Raw genomic sequence first — 13602 nt, forward strand, 5'->3', positions numbered from 1 at the left:
GAACACGACTGGTGCTAACCACGGGGCCCTCTAGGACTACAACCCCCATCAGGCGGGTGGAGTGGGGAAAACGTTGTGAGCTGCCGACCAACACATCTGGAAGGCATCCGCTTGGGGCAGGCTGATTGCAGCGTATGTTTAAACATGCCCAGTTAGCTTCGGGTTGCGGCTGCGGCAGGGCGCTCTGGACATGCTCAGAGGGCGGAGGGCGCGGGCTTCGCTGCTTTCCAGCAAGACTCGTTTGCCGGCCCCGCCCCCTTTTCCTCCAGCTGCCCTGGTTACAGATCTCCCACAGGTGTCGCCCTCCTTCCCGCCGCAGCCAATCGCCGCGAGGGGGTGTGCGCGCTGGCGCCGCCCACAGGCGGCGGGCAGCCAATAGGAGGCGCGGGTGGGCGTGGCTCCCGTGCCCGGGCAGGGCGACGCCTGGCCAGCCCCCCACGTGTCTGGTCCGCTTGGCTGGGGAGGCAGACGGAGGGGCGCCCGCGTGGATGGACGAGGCGGGCATCGCCGCCCTGCCGGGCAAAGGCGGCCGAGCTCCTCCGCAACAGCAGCAGCAGCAGCAGCAGCAGCAGCAGCAGCAGGCGGCGCCCCCGCAGGCGAAGGGCAGGGAGCTGTTCAGGAACCAGCGCAAGGAGTCAGAGGTGGGGGGTGGAGGCAGATATGGGGTGAGGGGAGGAGGTTGCACTGCAGGGCCAGATTGAGAAGGGAGAGGTGAGGGGTGGGGGCTTGGCAGTCACCTGGGGGTGGGGTGGGGGAGCTGTGGGGCAGAGGCTGGGTTGAGAGGAAGGGGATGGGGAGGGGGTCCGGGTGTGTCTGCTGGCCTTGAGGAAAGAGGAGGGGAGGAAAGCAGCCCCCCCGGGGGTCCAGGGAGACGTTATGCTGTGTGTGGTTGGGGGGGGGGGTCGGTTGCATTCAAAGGGAAGGGGTTCTAGTGCCATGTGGAGGAGTGGGGAGTGGGGGGGAGGCTACAGAGGGGATAAGGCTTGGGGCAAAAGCGGCCAGGTGAAGGAAGCGGTGAGCCAGGCTTCTTGGGGGTGGGGTGGGATCCAGCGAAGAGGAGTGGGGCAGAGCCGGGCATGGCGAAAGAGAGAGGGCGAGAGCTCAGCAAAATGCCCCCCACCGGTGATTGCAGAGCCCCCCCCAGGGCTGGGGAGGAGGGGGTGACTAGCTGAACGTTTGGGGAGGGGAGCCCAATGGGGCGAGGAAGCACGCTGTGGGGCCAGGGGTGCCTGGGAGAGCCAAGGGGGATCGCCCCCACCCCAAAGAGGCATGGGGGGCAAGTGATGCCCCCCCTTCGCAGTCATTCCTGGCCCCCTCCGTGGCTGTGGGGCTCCTTGAAAAGAGGGGAGTTCAGCGTGAGCCTGAGAAAGTTGGTGTGTGTGTGTGTGTGTGTGTTGCTGCAGGGAAGCGCTCTGGCTATTTGGGGCAGGGGTCCTTCTTCCAGGTCTTTAGCGGCAGGGGTGGGAGAACATGGCTGCATTGGACCCTGCCATCCCCCACCCCCCCTTATCCAGACCTTTCCTGCATGGGGTGCGCGGGTGCTCCAGCACATGAACCTGCCTTCCTTGATCTTGTGCCCTCTGGAGCTGTGCGGGTAGATTGGGGGGGGGGGCACCATTCACTGCCCCCTTCTGCTGACCAAGCTGTCATCTTTGGTGGGGGGGGGGGCAGGGGCACTTGTGTAGCCTGGGTGGAGACGGCCGACCCGCCTGTTACCTCTCCTGCTGCCTGGGCTGGCTTACCTTTCTCCCCCCCCCCCTCGCCTCTCTGTGCTGCCAGAGGCAGGCAGGTCCCGTGTGGCTAATGTACAGGAGCAGCTGGAGTGTGGAGAACGTTGCCTGTGCGCGTCTTGCCTGTCAGGAGGCTGGGGAGGAGGGGGGGGGGCTCCCTCTGCTTGCGCCAGGGCGATTCCTCCTGCGGTCTGGAGCAGGAGACCGTGGTGGGGGCTGTAGCTGCAAAACGCGCGCGCGCACACACACACACACACACACACTCAGACCGATTCCTCCGCTCTGGGATTGGAGCTCAGCAAGGTGAGGCGTGTGAGTGCCTGCGAGGAAGAGAAGGCAGGACGACACATCTGGCCGAGCTGGAACAGGAGACGGGGAAAGGCGACCGAACCCTTTCCCAGCTCTGTGTGACTTTTGGTCAGAGCCCAGGCACCGTAGAAGCTGACTAAAAACGGGGCTGGAGCCCAGCGACGGTGGTGAGGAGTGCTTAGGCCTTGCTACCAGGGCTGGTGCCAGACTATTTTGTGCCCTAGGCAGGTGAGCTGCTTTCACCCACCCCCACCCCAGCGTACCTGGGCGCCATCGTGCCCGCCCAGCCGAAGTGAAGCCAGGATGCTGGGGTGGGGAGGTGGCTTCGGAATGGTGCGCCCGGCCAGAGGCCGCTCTGGGAGAGTGACTTCCGGGTGCGCCGTTCCGAAGCTGCCCGCCCCAGCGTCCTGGCTTTGCTTCGGCTGAAGCGAAGCCAGGACTCTGGGGTGTGGGTGTGGCGGGTGTGGCTTCACTTCGGCTGGGTGGGGGCCCAGCCGAAGCAAAGCCAGGATGCTGGGGCGGGCTGCCGGCTTCGGAACGGCGCACCCGGAAGCCGCCCTCTCAGAGCCGCTGTGGGAGAGCGGCTTCCAGGTGCAGCGTTCGGCGCGCCCCTTACCTTGGCGCTCTAGGCGTCCGCCTGAGTGGCCTCTATGGTAGCACCGGCCCTGCTCGCTACAAGCCTTTGCGCTGATCTGTAGCTTAGGCTTCTTAATCCAGTGATCCCCCAGGCTGCAGGCAAGCTCCCCGCTGGTGCCACCACCATTTCTTTCTGGTTCTGCAAGGACCACAGAGAACCAGGTGTGCGTGCCATCCACCGGTTGATTTATTCTTTAATTGTAATACTTGTAAAATACACCACTTCTTCTACCTCCTGAACCATATGGAGGGGGGACATTCCAGAGGGTAGGGGCCAGAACTGAGAAGGCCCTGCTTTCAGTGTGGCGCCATTCTGTTGGTTGGCGAAGGGCGTTCATTAGTGTATTGTAGTTACGCCGTCTCAGGTCTAGGATGGTTCTTCCTCTTCCTGCCGTCTTGCGAGGGCTTGGGATGAATTGCGGGACATCTTTATTTCATTCTAAGACCATCTTGGGAGTATTTAAGCCGCGAGTGAATGAAACTGATGGGAAAATGGGCTTGTTTGGGGCTGCCCTGGCCCAAGACATGTGAAGAATTCCTTTCCTCACCTCCAATATATGTACAGCTGCATTCTAACATCTTCAGGAGGTGCCTGACTCCGGATTTCTTTTCCTTCTGAGGTTCTGGGCTAAGATATTACAAGAAGATACTTGGATGGTCTTCTGAAATGAAAAAAAAAAACCCACCCTGTGGCACCTTAAGCTTGCTTTAGAGATGAACCCCAATATTTATTCAGTCGGTTGTCTTTTGAATCCTGCAGTAATGGTGTAGAGATGAAATCAAGGTATTTTTTGTTTGTTAAATCCCACCTTCCCACCAAGTGGTGCCCGGATCAGCTAACGACAATAATACAATAAAATACACTAAATGGTAATAACAGTTAAAGTCAAAACAACATTTAAAAAATCCCAAGACAGGTGAATCATCAATTTAAAAAACTCTCAGCTAAAACCAATTGCAGCTTTTGAGATCAGAGCATTGGAGGCTGGTGGCTCCGAAGTCAGTGGGGCAGTGAATCCGCTCCGGGTTTTAGTCAGAGCTTTAGTGTGGTGTAGTGGCTAGAGCAGCTAGTTGTTCTTGTGGGTTTAGAGAATAAATGTGAAAGAGAAGCAGAGGTAGGCAGATGGAGAAAGGCGGGCAGGAGCCCCTGTTGGCCTGTGATTCCCTACGGCAGGGGCATTCTGGGAGATGCAGTCCAACACATCTGGAGCGCCCCAGGTTGAGGAAGGCTGGGCTAGAGTGTCAGACTGGGAGTCAGTAGATCTGAGTTTTAGTCCTCACTCGTCCACGGAAAGCCACTGGGTGACTTTGTGCCGGTCATAGACTCTCAGCCCAACCCACCTCACAAGGTTGTTGTGAGGATAAAGTGGAGAGGAGGAGGATTATGTATGCTGCCTTGGGTTATTATTATTTTTATTTATTACATTTATATCCCGCCTTTTTCCTCCAAGGAACCCAAGGCGGCGTACATAATCCTCCTCCTCTCCATGTTATCCTCATAACAACAACCCTGTGAGGTTCCTTGCAGGAAAAAAAGGCAGGATATAAATGCAATAATAAATAAATAAAAGGAGGTGGAGAGCTCCTTTAGAGCGCTGACTGCAACCTGGAGCAGATTGAACACCCCACTGACATCGGAGCCACCAGCTCCCACTGGCTCAGCATCCAAAGGCTTGACTAAATAAAGATTTCTTTTCCTGCTGGCAGAAGGTTGTCAGAGATCACTGGGCATCCCTCAGCAGGGCGTTCCAGAGTCCTGGCACAGCGTCGTAAACCATCTGAAGCTTCCGAATACTTGTCAAAAGCAGCGAATATTTCAAGGAATAGGTGTACTGGTGTTCCTGGCCTACGCCAAAGCTCAGGTATCCAGCATTAGCACCAAGTCCGGGAACACGCCTAAAGTGTGTGAACCTGAATCTTGCAGGGAGGGGAGACATAGACTCATAGAATAGCAGACTTGGAAGGGGCCTACAAGGCCATCGAGTCCAATCCCCTGCTCAATGCAGGAATCCACCCTAAAGCATCCCTGACAGATGGTTGGAGGAAACTGCTCTAAACCCAAGCTCAAGTTTTATCCCTAAAAGAGCTTTCGGACTAGAACTCCCAGGGAATGCTACAACAGGAGGAATTCATAGAACCATAGAATAGCAGAATTGGAAGGGACCTACAAGGCCATTGAGTCCAACCCCCTGCTCAATGCAGGAATCCACCCTAAAGCATCCCCGACAGACGGCCATCCAGCTGCCTCTCAAAGGCCTCTAGTGTGGGAGAGGCCACAACCTCCCCAGGTAACTGGTTCCATTGTTGTACTGCTCTAACAGTCAGGACGTCTTTCCTGATGTCCAGCCGGAATCTGGCTTCCTGTCACTTGAGCCTGTTATTCCGCGTCCTGCACTCTGGGAGGATCGAGAAGGGATCCTGGCCCTCCTCTTTGTGACAACCTCCTAAGTCTTTGAAGAGTGCTCTCATGTCTCCCCTCCATCTCCTCTTCTCCAGGCTAAACATGCCCAGTTCTTTCCGTCTCTCTTCATAGGGCTTTGTTTCCAGACCCCTGAGCATCCTGGTTGCCCTCCTCTGGAGAAGAGCGTAGCCCTGGATGCAGCCTGAGGGGGTTCTGCCAGCCTGTCCCCCGAGGACACTGCAAAGCAGTGGGGGGGGGGTCCAAAGAGAAAGGCAATCTCAGGGCTGGTCTTCCTCAGGGGCAACTGTGTCTTGAGCAATGCTGCCCTCACATTCTTAATTGCTTTCTGAATTACTGCCCGACAACATTTTTTGCCAATGATTCCAACGCTGAATGGTCACTTTCCCTTGAAGCAGGCAAGTGAAAATGCCGCAGGCATGAGGACGACACAACAGTGGGGAGAGGAGGACATTTACTCTTCAAATACAAGGGGTAGGAAGCTCCCTCAACTGACGGCCATTTTGAGCCGTAGAAATCCCCCACAGCCAGCCACAGAACGATTCCCTTGCTCAAGGCAACACCGCTGCGTCTTGGGAGGGATTCCCTTTCGTGCAGCATCCAGACACAAGGGACGCGGTCCAGCAGCAGCACTCCTTGTGCAAGGGGCATGAAAATGGATTGCACGTGTGCAAGACTCATCCTTTTCAAGGCATCTTGGGCAGAAGACGTTGCATGAGAGCACTCTTCAAATACTTGAAAGGTTGTCACAAAGAGGAGGGCCAGGATCTCTTCTCGATCCTCCCAGAGTGCAGGACACGGAATATTATTATTATTTATTTATATAGCACCATCAGTGTACATGGTGCTGTACAGAGTAAAACAGTAAATAGCAAGACCCTGCAGCATAGGCTTACAATCTAATAAAATCATAGTAAAACAATAAGGAGGGGAAGAGAATGCAAACAGGTACAGGGTAGGGTAAGCAGGCACAGGGTAGGGTAAAACTAACAGTAGAAAGTAACAGTAGAAGTCTGCACAACATCAAGTTTTAAAAGCTTTAGGAAAAAGAAAAGTTTTTAGTTGAGCTTTAAAAGCTGCGGTTGAACTTGTAGTTCTCAAATGTTCTGGAAGAGCGTTCCAGGCGTAAAGGGCAGCAGAAGAGAATGGACGAAGCCGAGCAAGGGAAGTAGAGGCCCTTGGGCAGGCGAGAAACATGGCATCAGAGGAGCGAAGAGCACGAGTGGGGCAATAGTGTGAGATGAGAGAGGAGAGATAGGAAGGAGCTAGACCGTGAAAAGCTTTGAAGGTTAACAGGAGAAGTTTATATTGGATTCTGTAGTGAATTGGAAGCCAATGAAGAGATTTCAGAAGCGGAGTAACATGGTCGGAGCGGCGAGCCAAGAAGATGATCTTTGCGGCAGAGTGGTGAACAGAAACCAGCGGACTGATGTGAGAAGAAGGAAGGCCAGAGAGAAGAAGGTTGCAGTAGTCCAACCATGAAATAACCAGCGCATGAACAAGCGTTTTGGCAGAAGAGACAGACAAAAATGATTGAATCCTGGCAATATTATACAGGAAAAATCGACAAGATTTAGCTACTGCCTCAATATGAGGAATAAAGGAGAGCGAGGAGTCGAATATAAAGCCAAGGCTACGAGCTTCCTTGACCGGAATAACGGAATAACGGGCTCAAGTTAAAGGAAGCCAGATTCCAGCTGGACATCAGGAAAAACTTCCTGACTGTTAGAGCGGTACGACAATGGAACCAGTTGCCTGGTGAGGTTGTGGGCTCTCCCACACTAGAGGCCTTCAAGAGGCAGCTGGACAACCCTCTGTCAGGGATGCTTTAGGGTGGATTCCTGCATTGAGCAGGCGGTTGGACTCGATGGCCTTGGAGGCCCCTTCCAACGCTGCTATTCTATGATTCTGTGAATTAGGGATACTCCTTCAAATTTTCTGCCCCTTGCAATAAGCAGCCTGCTCACCTGATAAAAAATATCCGGAATTAACCACACGGTTGGATCCAACCACGCGGTCCTGCTGCTCTGCTCCCAAGCTCTGGAAGACCTGGACATCTGGTGGGGAAACTCCCCCCCCCCTTTTATTGTCTCATTCCTTACCAGTTGCTCATTATTATTCTTGAATTTTTTTCTTTCCTTAAGAACAAATTTAAAGGGTTGTAAGTTCAGGGTGTATCCGTGATGCCCTTTTTTCCTAACCATGTAATCCTAGGCATGTCTACTCAGAAGTAAGTCCCATTGAGTTCAATGCGGCTTACTCCCAGGTAAGTGTTTGTCGGATTAGAAGCTCAATGAGGGAGTTTCGTGGCCTTTTTGTGTGTGTCTGCTCATGAGGAATTAGTCGCCTTCGCACCTGGGCCTGCTCCTCCTCTCTTATCTAGACAGCTGTTCTTTTGTTGTTGGCAATCTGTTGTAGAAAGGCACTTGTAGGGTTCAAGTAGCAGGAAAAATAAACTTGCTATTTAAGGACTTTGGCCTCTAGTTTCCAGTTAGACAGTATAAACCTCTCCGCTCCTGCTTTCGATGGGAGGCAAATGACGAGGCTTGCTAAGTAAACCACAAAGCTTTATTTAAACAACAAACCTCTCTTCTACCTGAAGAGAGTCTAACGTCTTGGAAACGTCCCCCTAGGCAAAACTATGCAAACTAAGAAAGACAATTGTCTGTTCAAGAAGAATAGGAAGCCACTTCCCAAACACCCGTAACTTCAGAGAGCCTGGTACGGATGCAGGTTCTGGCATAATCTAACTGACTTTCTCACACCTTCCTTCCACGTCGTGCGTTTGAGCTTCTGGTGGACCCTAGCATCAACTAGCTTGTTGAGGCGTTCTCCTCCGGAAGAAACCTCACTTCCCACTGGGGGTGTAGGATTTGGCCTTGAGGAGATAAGCTCTGGAGAGGGCTGACTCCCAGCTGGGGAATCACCCATGAGAGCTTCCTCCCCCACTGGTACAGGCTGGCTGGTGTCTGGCATCGCCTCCTCTATTTCTGAATCTGAGTCTGATTGATTACCTGAAACACCTTCTCCCAAAACAGGAGCAGTAGGGTTAGACATGACATGGTCCTGCAGCCCCTCTCTTTAGGAAGCCCAGCCAGGCCAAGGCACCCTGCCGCCTGAGGCAGCAGAGGACAAGAGGAAGCCAGATTCCAGCTGGACATCAGGAAAAACTTCCTGACTGTTAGAGCAGTATGACAACGGAATCAGTGACCTAGAGAGGTCGTGGGCTCTCCCACACTAGAAGCCTTCAAGAGGCAGCTGGACAACCATCTGTCAGGGATGCTTTAGGATGGATTCCTGCATTGATCAGGGGGTTGGACTCGATGGCCTTGTAGGTCCCTTCCAACTCTGCTATTCTATGATTCTAAGATGGCGCCCCCTCCAGGACCATGTAAATACGGGCTGGGTGGGCAACGCAATCCTCCTTCAACGCTGCCATTGGGACAGCGCCCGCCGCCACTCCTGAAAGCAGCAAAGCCCGCTTAGATGGCATCAGAGAGGCTAGTTGGTGCCCAGGGTGGTTGTTCACCACCTTGCTGCCACCTCCCAGCGTCTGCTGGGTGGTAAGCCTATATGCACCAGTTGCTGGGGAACATGGGCAGGAGGTGCTGCTGCACGGTGTCCTGCTTCGTTGGGCCCTGGCTGTCGGCTGGTTGGCCGCTGCGTGAACAGAACGCTGGACTTGATAGATCCAGCAGGGCTCTTCTGATGTTCTTATGCTGCCTGAGGCCACTGCCTCACTCTGCCTAATGGTAGGGCCGACCCTGCAAGCAAGCAAGAGCCCTCCTGGCCCATGCCAAAGGCGCCTTTAGTCCAAAGCACTCCCAGCAGGCTCTACTTCGTGATCGTTGATGGATCCCTCCTTCACGTGTCTGCCTCATCTAGCCTTCCCCAAACTGGCATCCTTGAGATGTGTTGGACTCCGGCTCCCATCATCCCCACCCTTCGGATGACATGCTGGCTGAATGTACAGCACCATGTACATTGATGGTGCTATATAAATAAATAATAATAATAATAATAATGTACCCGAGTACCAGGTTGGGGATGCCTGGCTGAATTCTTTTTTTAAAGTTACCTAAGCAGATCTGCTGTGACGGTAAAATCAGGGTAAGCCTTAGAATATATATCCTTAGGTGTGTTTGCTGAAGCAAAGCCCTCCACTTTCTAGGAATTTCCTCCATCTTGTAGGAATGTCATCCTTTTGCAAACCTCGTTGAAACAAATCAGAGCTGATTGTGCAGAACTTTCGGGAGGATTTGGCCGGATGGTGGCCGGGGTTGCCTTGTTTCAGGGCGGAATGGTAGATTTGGGTTTCTGCTGTGCAAAGTTCAAAAGCGGTATTTTTAGTTGGGCTGTGCATGGACCCCCCGCTCCGCCCCGCCTTGATCTGCCTAGGTTCTGCTCTGCTCCGCTGCGGAGCTCCGTCTCCGAATCGGAACTCCGCAGCAGCAGGGGGCGGTGCCAAGTAAGGCCCCCTCCCTCCTCCCCCTTACCTGCTTCCGGCCCGGCCCGCCGCCAGCTTCACTAGAGCCCGCGGCTCAACCAGGAACTGTAGGCCCCACTTGCGGCCTACACTTCCAGGTTGAGCCACGGGCTCTAGTGAAGCCGGCGATGGGCCGCGACGGACGCAGGTAAGACCCCCCTCCCCCTTGCCCCCTTACCTGGCTCTGCTGCTGTCGCCACACAGGCGGCGGCGGCAGGGCCAAGTAACTCCCTCTTACCTTTTTTGCGGAGCTCCAGATCGAGGTGAAGGATCCGCCTTCACCTCGATATGCTCCGCGACGCTCCGCTGCTCCCCCGATCCTCTTCGCCTTCGCCTTAAGGGGAGGCGAAGCACCCTGATCCGCTTCTGCTTCTCCGGTCCGAGGAGAAGCGGAGCACAGCCCTCTTTTTTAGGTTAAAGCATTGCATTTTGCAACAGAGCTCTGGCCCATTGAGAATCAACGCCGTAACCCTTTGCCACTCTTTTTTGCCACTCAGCTTGTACGACGCTTGCTCTGGAGCAGCGTTGTGGTTTTGCCTGTTGCAACGCGCTGGGAAAACAGCCTGCATTGAGGTGACTTAACTTTAATCTGTTAAAGTTCCTGTCAATGTAGCTTTCTTTTTTTAGATGATTGGGCTTTATTCTCAGTGGACAGAATTTATATGCTAAAAAGCCCCGTGGCTGACAAATCCAATTCACTACCCAAAACTGCAGCACCGTTCCTGCTGTTCCTGCAATTGCATTTGTTGGGCGGATTAGTGCTGACGGAGCCTGCTAATTAACTGAATTCTTGCTAGTCTTTAATGCCCCAAAGCTGGCTTTGTCAGCAGTCTGCGCTTTCTCCCCTTCTATCCCACCTCATAAGTCTTGATCCTTGGCTGTGCGTTATGCAATCACAGCTTCCTCATAATTTAGTTGGCTACAAATCACAGTTGGAATTGGGTACGGCCGAAGGCTGTGAACTGGGGGCATGCTGGCTTCGCTGGGTCTCTGCCCCTCCCGCTGCAAACTTCCTGATTGTCGAGATACTTGTGGAAATGTTCACCACGGTGTGTGCAGGACGGATGCGCTGCCTGTCCCCTGGCGCATAATGCTCCCGGTTGGAACAAATAACTCAGTGACTTTTTCCCTTCTGCACAATTGTTGAGCACACTCTGGAGTCCGCTTTGTGCTTGGAGGTGACTCATGGACCTCGGCTGCTCTGGGTGCGTTACCTGTAAGCGTAGGTGAATCTGGGGATTTCTGCATGATAAGCAGAAATTCTGCCACTGAGCTAGGAAAGATTACCCTTTGTTCCATTTTTTAAAAAAGTTTTCTTAAAATAGACCCAGAAGGTATGTATATTTTTTGAGTGGATCTCAGAAGGTTGTGTGTGTTTTTTTATAAATGCACTGTTGCTATCTAAGAGGTGTTCTTTATGTATTCAGCGGAATCAAACGGCAATATTTTCCTTGTGCTCTGTACCACTTCCCCCGGGCTGTACCACGTGCAGGTCGGGGAATAGCATTCTTTCAGTGCTTCCTTGTGGAAGGGGCTGATGCCCTGTGCATAGAAGGGGCAGTCATGAGCATGTCAGGAGGTCTCTATTCAGCCCTGGTTAGGCCTCATCTTGAGTATTGCATCTAGTTCTGGGCACCACACTTCAAGAAGGATGCAGACAAGCCGGTGGGGGTTCAGAGGAGGGCAACCAGGATGGTCAGGGGTCTGGAAACAAAGCCCTATGAGGTAGGGATGGGAGAAAACTCCTGCCTGAAACCCTGGAGAGCCGCTGCTGCCAGTCAGTGCCGACAATACTGGTCTGGAGGGACAATAGCCTGACTCAGAATCAGGCAGCTTCCTTTGTTCCTATGGGACATATGGGAAAGATGGAACCTGTAGACTTCTACGGATACTGGAATGTAAATACTGGAGGAGCAATAGGTTATGGGCTCAAGTTAGAGGAAGCCAGATTCCGGCTGGACATCAGGAAAAACGTCCTGACTGTTAGAGCAGTACAACAGTAGAACCAATGACCTAAGGAGGTGGTGGGCTCTCCCACACTAGAAGCCTTCAAGAGGCAGCTGGACAACCATCTGTCAGGTATGCTTTAGGGTAGATTCCTGCATTGAGCAGGGGGTTGGACTCAAAGGCCTTGTAGGCCCCTTCCAGCTCTACTATTCCATGATTCTAGTCATAGGGCATCCAGTTCTGGGCACCACACTTCAAGAAGGATGCAGTTAAGCTGGAGCGTGTTCAGAGGAGGGCAACCAGGATGGTCAGGGGACTGGATACAAAGCCCTATGAAGAGAGACTGAAAGAACTGGGCATGTTTATCCTGGAGAAGAGAAGATGGAGGGGAGACATGATAGCACTCTTCAAGGACTTGAAAGATAGTCAAACAGAGGAGTGCCAGGATCTCTTCTCGATCCTCCCAGAGTGCAGGACATGGAATAATGGGCTGAAGTTACAGGCAGCCAGATTCCAGCTGGACATCAGGAAAAACTTCCTGACTGTTAGAGCAGTACGACAATGGAATCAGTTCCCTAGGGAGGTTGTGGGCTCTCCCACACTAGAGGCCTTCAAGAGGCAGCTGGACAACCATCTGTCAGGGATGCTTTAGGGTGGATTCCTGCATTGAGCAGGGGGTTGGACTCGATGGCCTTATAGGCCCCTTCCAACTCTATTTATATAGCACCATCAATGTACATTGATGGTGCTATATAAATAAATAATAATAATACTTTTCTATGATTCAGGTGGTACAGCTATTTGACTGCATCATTTCAGGTTGTAGTGCATGGTTTGCTTAGTTCCCCCCACCCCCCAGCGTTACCCTACTAAAATGTTTGTTTTCTAAAAAAGTGCTCTGCACATAGAGTACTCAGGCTTCAGAAGGAAAGCCCTTTCGAAGTCTTCTCCGTGATAGGTGAGGATTTGGTTCAAGGATGGCATCACAGGTGGGCATGGTGAGGCACCCACGGGCAAGACTCCACCCTGGCCTGGCTCCTCCTCCTCCTCGTTGCTGCCTCTTTGTGCTCCTGACTCCCACTCTGGCCCAAACAGTGAGAAGGAGGAGAAGGAGATGCCGGGAGAAAACAGAAGATTTCTCCCTCAAACCCTCAACTCTGCAATCTGAAGAGTTTTGCTTTTACGTCACTTGGTTCTTCTTCTGAGTTCAGCGGTGATGAAATCTTCATGCGGCCATGTCTGATTTCAGCCTGCTGCGCAGTCCTGTTGATTGAAGCATTTGTGTTTCTTTAGATATTACTTTTGATCCTTGGCCAGGCGGAAGGGCATCTACAATTTTGGAATGTGAGATTTAAAGACCTTTTAATAAGTAGAGTGCTTTAATCCTCCAATCCTGTGGCTTTGCCTGTTGTTATAATTATTCCGCAAAGCTCATAGCGGACAGAGTTCAAGTCCTGCTGCTGGCTTGCGTGAATGGTTCTCATAAGAACCTAAGAAGGCTTGATCAGACCAAGGGTCCATCTAGTCCAGCACACCAGCCATCGGCCAGGGATGAACAAGCAGGACATGGTACAACAGCACCCTCCCGCCCATGTTCCCCAGCAACTGGTGCACACAGGCTTACTGCCTCGAATACTGGAGACAGCACACAACTCTCAGGGCTAGTAGCCATGGATAGCCTTTGCCTCCAGGGATTTATCCAACCCCCTTTTAAAGCCATCCAAATTCATGACCATCACTACGTCTTGTGGTAGTGAGTTCCATAGTTTAACGATGCGCTGTGAGAAGAAGTCCTTCCTTTTATTTGTCCTGTATCTCCAACCCATCAGCTTCATTCATAGTGCTGGTATTGACAGTCAAAGCCCTAAATGGTTTGGGGCCAGGTTATTTGAAGGAATGCCTCCTCCCATATGTACCTGCCCGGACCTTAAGATTATCTTCAGGGGCCCTTCTCCGTGAGCCCCTGCCAAAGGAAGTGAGGCAAGTGGCTACTAGGAGGAGGGCCTTCTCCGCTGTGGCACCCTGGCTGTGGAATGAGCTCCCCAGAGAGGTCCGCCTGGCGCCTACACTGTACT

General features: G+C 52.9%; 1 protein-coding gene across 1 annotated transcript in view; it reads left to right on the forward strand.

The window, feature by feature from the left end:
- The first annotated feature begins 488 nt into the window (after positions 1 to 488).
- Positions 489 to 13602, forward strand: part of STRIP2 (striatin interacting protein 2) — a 59922-nt gene continuing 46808 nt past the window's right edge. The window contains exon 1 of the mRNA XM_063134499.1: positions 489 to 641. Coding sequence (XP_062990569.1) covers positions 489 to 641 — 153 coding nt within the window. The remainder of the gene's footprint in view (positions 642 to 13602) is intronic.

This window comes from Elgaria multicarinata, chromosome 9, assembly GCF_023053635.1.
Source record: "Elgaria multicarinata webbii isolate HBS135686 ecotype San Diego chromosome 9, rElgMul1.1.pri, whole genome shotgun sequence".
Lineage (NCBI taxonomy): Eukaryota > Metazoa > Chordata > Lepidosauria > Squamata > Anguidae > Elgaria > Elgaria multicarinata.